The sequence below is a fragment of the Cajanus cajan genome, chromosome 3 (genome assembly GCF_000230855.2).
Source record: "Cajanus cajan strain Asha chromosome 3, NIPB_CcT2T_4, whole genome shotgun sequence".
Lineage (NCBI taxonomy): Eukaryota > Viridiplantae > Streptophyta > Magnoliopsida > Fabales > Fabaceae > Cajanus > Cajanus cajan.
Window position 1 is genome coordinate 77674667 of NC_138519.1, and position 6651 is coordinate 77681317.

Below are 6651 nucleotides of genomic sequence, written 5' to 3' on the forward strand. Positions count from 1 at the left end.
AAAGTAATATATATGCTTTCAAAATGTTCTATAGATTATTGTAAAAGAAAAAAGGATCTTCACAAACGTAGCATCAACATTGACCAAAGCTAAGCTGAGATTGTTGTTTGAGGTAGCTCCTTTGGGATCATTGATTGAAAAAGCTGGAGGTTACAACAGTGATAGTCATCAGTTTGTGTTGGACAAAGTCATCAATAACATTGATGAAAGAACTCGAGTTGTCTATGAATCCAACAATGAGATCATTGAGTTTGAAGAAACCTTGAACGGTAAATCTACTCAAGGGTGGTGTAGCTGTTGGAGTGATTACTTAAACTATTAAACTTGTAATTCATTGTCAGGTTGCATTGATTTTAAGAAAGATATATGTTATGTTAAACAAGTATTTGCAATTTACTCATTGATTTTCTATTTATCACCGTGACACGAAGTTAATTTTATGTTGGTATCACTCATTAGATGTGAAAAAAAAATCTAAATGAAAAATTACTTAAATAGAAAACAACACAGTCATAATATTTAAGGATTTATAAATAAAGACTATATTTCTATAATACATAACAAAATAAATCTTTCAAGATCATCCTAATTACAATTGAATTAAAAGTCAATCCGGTTTGTAAAATTTTAAGAAAGTAAATCTTCATAATAAAATTGACAAAACAATATTTATATGATCAAATGGTTTCTTAATTTGTCATATACTTGTAACAATGCATAATTGACAAATCACATTGTATATATACAAGTTAAGATTCTAATAACTTGTCATAATCGTCTTAGGTGCAGACAAAAAAAATTAATTATTTATTGTGTTGATTGAAAGATGACTTTCCTTATAAATTACAATCTGACAAGATCTACCGATCCCTTTAACATCAAGCTCCTCAATCATGTGAGTATTTAAATCATACCTGACTAGTTCTTCATCTTTACTTCGAAAAAAAATATCCCCCTTCTTCCCAGCTCCGATAGAATGTATAATGTAAGGCAAGGGCTCAACAATGAAAAGTTTAGTCCATGATTCCTTCACACCGACTTTACCCAAAATTGATATGTAAAAAGTGGAGGAATACTTAAAATGCGAGATCAAAGCAACAGATACATTTAACAACACCAAAGTAACATCATATTCATAACGTATCCTATCTGATGGTATTTCTAAGGGTATAGGTGTTGTAAAGAATACCTCGTTGCTTAAGTCAAACGACACCAAGTAATCATCACCTTGCCAATGACACATTCCATCCAAATACAAATAGTCAACCCTATCACTGAAGGGTACATCGACATCAACCTCAAGATTCTTCCAAGAGTTACTTCTCAGGCTATATATCTCCCATAAAGGGTCACGATGTTCATTTTCATGAATCCAGTTTTCATGTTCAATAGGTAGAACAAATTCTACATGACTAATCACCTTATAGTCATCTGTATCACGGTCATAGCCAAATCCACATGGATCAGCTGAATAAACTAAATTAGATGGTACAAACTTGTTTGGGCTAGGAGGAAGGATCTTCAATTCTTCGGTAGTTGGGTTCCACAGTCCAATTGTGGAATATAGGTTGTTGACACAAAGAAATCCATTAATACTAGCATGACCCAAAATATGTATATAAGAATTCGCTAGATTTTGCTCTTGAAATATATTTGGCCAGTCTAATTTGACCCTATTCTGAAATCTCTCACCAGAAAGCAAAAACAAGTTCTCATGATGAGTTTGAGTGACATTGCCGTTCAAAGATTGACGTAGGAGGAGAACTGTATCATCATAGTAAGAACGATGATTAGATAAGAAATTGTTGCGAAAGATTGTCATGAAATGAGGCTCTTCAAGTAAGAAGACCCATGATTTACAAACACAGCCAAATCTCTTGATAGATTTTAATGGCAATTTCCCCATAACAGAGAATGTCAGATCATCAGGTATGCGGTTCCTAAACTTTTCACTTGCGACATCCACAAATTTTTGTTTGTTAATGAGTTGCCAAAGGTGAGAAACCTCCTTGATCTTTTTCTTCCTCTTAGGATCCTCATCAACATGTTGAACATCATTACTAATTTCCTTCTCTGTTGTCTTCTCGATCCAAAGGTAAATGGGATAGCTGGTGAATTCAAAGTGTTTCTTGACAAGGTCCTTGATCCTCATCTCTTCCAAGTACTCCAACTATTGACAAAAATATAGGAATTAGTGAATTGCATCAAAAGAAATGGGGTTTATGAATAATTTGTGTTCCTTACCTGGTCCTCCTTAAGAAAGAGGGTGATTTTGGTTCCCCTCTTGAAATGTTGGCCACTAGAGTCCTTAGTAACAGTGAAAGAGGCACCACCCTGAGATTTCCAAGTGTATTGATCATGACGGTTGTGTTTGGTGGTGACGATGACCTTGTCAGCAACCAAGAAAGCGGAGTAGAAACCAACACCTAATTGACTAGACCTTCCCAAATTGTGGATCAAATCTAAAATAATACGCACACCACACCTATAAGCATGAAATGCACACAGACATATAAAACAAAAATGCAACACATTACCTGTTTTGGTCATGCCAATACCATTGTCAATGATGGAAAGTGTTTTGTTAACCTTATGAGGGACCAATCTAATGAATTGAGCTCCTAACTCAGTTTGCCTCTCATATTGAATTTTGTCCAAAGCCTAGAAAAGAAACACAAATGAAATTGAAATTTGTAATCTTTACAAAACTAAACTTGAAGAACTACTTACCTCAAAAGCATTGTTGATAAGTTCGTGAAAGAAGGTTTCTTTGTTTAAATGGAAAGTGTTGTTCATAAGGCTCAGCGTCTCAGCCTTGAATTCGAATGTTTCACTTTCACCATCACCCACTGCAATTGCAAATAGAACAAAAACATCGAAATTTTATGTTATATTCTCTAAGGAAAACGGGATTATTTTTCTCATAATTCTTATATCTCACCAACTTATATTCACGCAAATGGATGAATTCTTAAATGGAATACATTAAATACTAGATACGCAAATAGACCAACTTTTAAATGGAATACATTAAATACTAGATATCGATATTAATTATTTTCTTAATTAATTATTTCAATCAAATCATCTTATTACAAAATATCCTTTTGGATTATAAATTAATGTGTTTAAAAGAAGAAAAAAAATTCATCATTATTTTCACATATTTAGACTCATCTTTTTCTAAAATTCAAAAAAGAACACCCGTCCATAATCACACAAACAATCCATCGAATAGAGAGTACTAAGTTAAGAACCATTCAAACTATGTTCAAACTAAGTGGACCATGTCCATGAAAAAAATATATATATATTCAAGTTATCTTGTACTTTTTCTAACCTTTCATCAAATGAATGACATATTCACATATGACACTAAATCATTATGATACTTGATACAAGATCTCATTACAATACACTCAAAAGTATAGTGAGTTTCTTACTCATTTCAATTTTAAGTAAGTCATAATGGAAAGTATACATATAAGAGAAGTGGTTGATTACTGCAATTGCAAATAGAACAAACAAACTATGCTTTTTTGCTTCTTCGGGGGGAAATAGGGTAATTATTTTTCTTAATTAATTGTTTAAATCAAATCATCCTAAATCTGATTCATACTTCTACAAATTCTCTCTATTATCTATAATCTACTAATATCTCATATTGATCTCAGAGAGATAAGAATACTTTGGAAGGTAAGATTTGACAACCATCAAAATATAGTTATCAAATAAGTGGGTAAATAAATACATAAAAAAATATAAATATAATTTAAAGTAAAGATAAATAGATAATAACAAATTTCAGTTAGGATAATCTAATTTAAATTATTCTTATATCTATAATTTATTTAAAATTTTAATTCTGAATATTTATGAACTTCATTACAAAACAAAAATTTAATTTTTATTATAATTTCAATTAAGATTTTAAACAAATTTTATTTTTTAAATTAAAAAAGATAAATATATAAATAAATAAAAGAAAAGAAAATATTATTAAAAAGACTTTAATAACCCTAATTTTTATACACATAATATAGGTAATTTTAATTATTTAAATTATAAAATTAATTATAGCATAAATTACTTACTTATATTTTATGCATAAAAGCTGATATATGCAATTCTTAATTTGGAGATTTGGAAAATAAACCTTTCTTCTATCATATATTGTTGAGACGGCTAGCGTGAATCCCCCACGGATTGAAAGTATTGCTGACGGTTTGATATATGCATCAAAATAAGAATGACTAGGATTTAAGCTGTTCACCGGATGGAGAAAAAAATGATATTGATAATCTACTACATATATATTTCGTCATATATATATTTTGAGTAAAATTTTAGGTTATTAAAATCTTTTATTAATTTTTAACCTTTTTTAATTTAAAAATAAAATTTGTTTAAAATCTTAACTGAAATTATAATAAAATTGGAATATTTATTTTTGTAACTGAAACTTGTTATTATCTATTTATTTTTACTTAATATTATATTTCTATTTTCTATTTATTATTTGTTGGCTTTTTTGGTAGTTTTGTCTCATGGTTCTCATCTTCTAGAGTTCATCTCTGAACAATACGAGGCATTGGGCCAACTTTTGCCTAGGAATCATACTATGCTTTCAGCATTATTGTTAATAGATAACCAACATAAAAAAAAAATTAAAAAGAAACTCACACTTAAAGTGATTTTTCTTTAAATTTATATATATATATTTTTTAAAATTTGTGCACTTTATAATTGACATTCTTTGTCCAAGTTTTCCTACTTATTTAATTGAAATTTTCATTTACTAGTTTGCTCTTTTTATGCTTGACAATGAAAAGATTATTATGGTATTTTCTTTAATTTTATGTCATAAAAGTTATGGGATTCATGGATTATTTGTTGTTATTCTCCTATTTTTAAAGTTGTTGTTTTTTTGTCTAAGATCAACTTAAGTTTGATAAGAAGATTATTGCATAAGAAGTGGAAGAAGAGTTAATGAAGAGTAATTGCAATATTTTGACACTCTTTAAATAATAGCTATTATCACTTATCAAAAGAACCACTTAATTTCTTAGATCACTTAAGTTCTTAGATAGATTTTGAGATGTATAATTTGAAATATAATTAGTTAAAATTTTATATTTAACTGTTATTATTTTAAATGTTAAACATTATAAATCAAGCTATTATTACCATGTCATTTAATTATTTTTAATAACAAAGCATACTTTTTCTGTAATATACAATGAGAAAGAGTACATTAGAAAAAACATAACCACCAAAATTTTAAAGCTAAATCTCTTTAGAAGCAAAAGCATCTCTCTATTGTTTAACAACAACTTATTTTAATTTTTTCCTCAATTAAAAATGACTTTATTTAATAAGCCAACATCCTAAATTTGACCAAAACCATATTTATGTTGCCGTTCAATTTGTAAAGATGTCATTCTAATGCACCTTAAACAATGTTAACCGATTTTCAAGGCTTCTACATGCACTAATTTGATTCATTGCAAAAAGAAAAAATGAATTTTATGTGAGAGCACGTTGGTCGATGGATGAAGTGAACAAAAAATTACCGATGCATATTTAACTTTTTAAGTAATGGAATGAAAAAAGAAATCAAAATTAAGCCTTTTCCAGGTGAATAGAATGGAACATTATTCATAATATTACAACAGGTATTCCATGATAAAATTGAAAGAACCTTTTTTTAAAAATAAATCTCAAATCTACTTCTCTAATCTATAAACAGATTTATATATCCTACTCTTGATCAAACATACAATATACTTTTTTCTTTAAATGACAAATAAGAAAAAGATTAAAAAAATATATATACCCATTATTCGTTTTTTCTTTAAATGAAAAATAAAAAATAAAAAAATAAAAAGATAAAAAAGATACTTACTGTTTGTGCGAAACGGCTGCCGGAACTCGTGCAAGGTGGCTGCCGGAACTCGTGCAGGGTGGCTGCCGGAACTCGTGCAGGGTGGCTGCCGGATCTCGCGCAGGAGGGCTGCCGGATCTCGCGTAAGGGGCTCCAATCGCAGGACGTTCGCGTAAGGGCTGCGAAACGGCTCCTTTACTTTACTCCAATTACAGGATTTTTGCATTTTAAGTCATTTTAGGGATTTAAGTCACTGGATGCGCATGCATGTAGCTCGAGCGTATGGCCCATACATATATTATATATTTCGGATGGGGTGATGATAAACACACTTCCGTGTACATATAAACATACTTTTTTTATAAAAAAATTTATAAAATTCCTAAATTATACTTTTAAAAAAATATTTATAATCCCTAAATTTGCACTCTGCGCTCCTCTTCTTCGTACCTTTTTTTTTCTCTTATTTCAGAAAGTATTTTTCGAAAATATTTTTGTACATAATTTTGAAAAGTACTTTAAAAAATATTAAAATTATTGTTCTGGAAAGTTCTTTCTGAAATTATATAAGAAACACATTCGAAAAATGCTTTCTCGAACAATAATTTTACTATTCTGGAAAGTACTTTCCGGAATGCTAAAATTAAATTTCGAATCTTATTTTAGGATATGACAAATTTAACTTACGTGTTTCTTTATCTTTTCATCCACCACTGTCGTCTACGATCTTGTTATCCATAAGTAATATTAAATAAGTTTAAAATAAT

The 6651-nt window shown here is 29.3% G+C and overlaps 1 protein-coding gene across 4 annotated transcripts; it reads right to left on the bottom strand.

Annotated features, from left to right (window-relative positions):
• Positions 1-649: 649 nt before the first annotated feature.
• On the bottom strand, positions 650-6167 carry LOC109791684 (uncharacterized). 4 transcript variants are annotated; one of them, XM_083071390.1, is made up of 6 exons: positions 5906-6004; positions 4157-4218; positions 2731-2849; positions 2538-2661; positions 2245-2462; positions 650-2170 (listed from the first exon to the last, which is right to left on the bottom strand). In XM_083071390.1, the coding sequence occupies exons 3-6, from the start codon at positions 2794-2796 to the stop codon at positions 800-802; spliced, it is 1779 nt and encodes a 592-aa protein (XP_082927516.1). In that variant the 5' UTR covers positions 2797-2849; positions 4157-4218; positions 5906-6004; the 3' UTR covers positions 650-799. The 4 variants fall into 4 exon arrangements, with proteins under 4 accessions (XP_082927516.1, XP_082927517.1, XP_082927514.1 ...); XM_083071391.1 differs by having other exon boundaries at positions 4157-4265; positions 5906-5979; XM_083071388.1 differs by lacking the exon at positions 4157-4218 and having other exon boundaries at positions 5906-6167.
• Between the last annotated feature and the right edge of the window lie 484 nt (positions 6168-6651).

What these genes read in the sequence shown, in the direction of transcription:
- LOC109791684 (XM_083071388.1), bottom strand. Translation starts at nt 6,110, where the DNA reads ATGCAAAAATCCTGTAATTGGAGTAAAGTAAAGGAGCCGTTTCGCAGC. An exon ending in GCAGCCGTTTCGCACAAACA is followed by an intron (nt 2,850 to 5,905) that starts GTAAGTATCTTT and finishes TTGCAATTGCAG; the next exon opens with TGGGTGATGGTGAAAGTGAA. An exon ending in TATTGGCATGACCAAAACAG is followed by an intron (nt 2,463 to 2,537) that starts GTAATGTGTTGC and finishes GTATTATTTTAG; the next exon opens with ATTTGATCCACAATTTGGGA.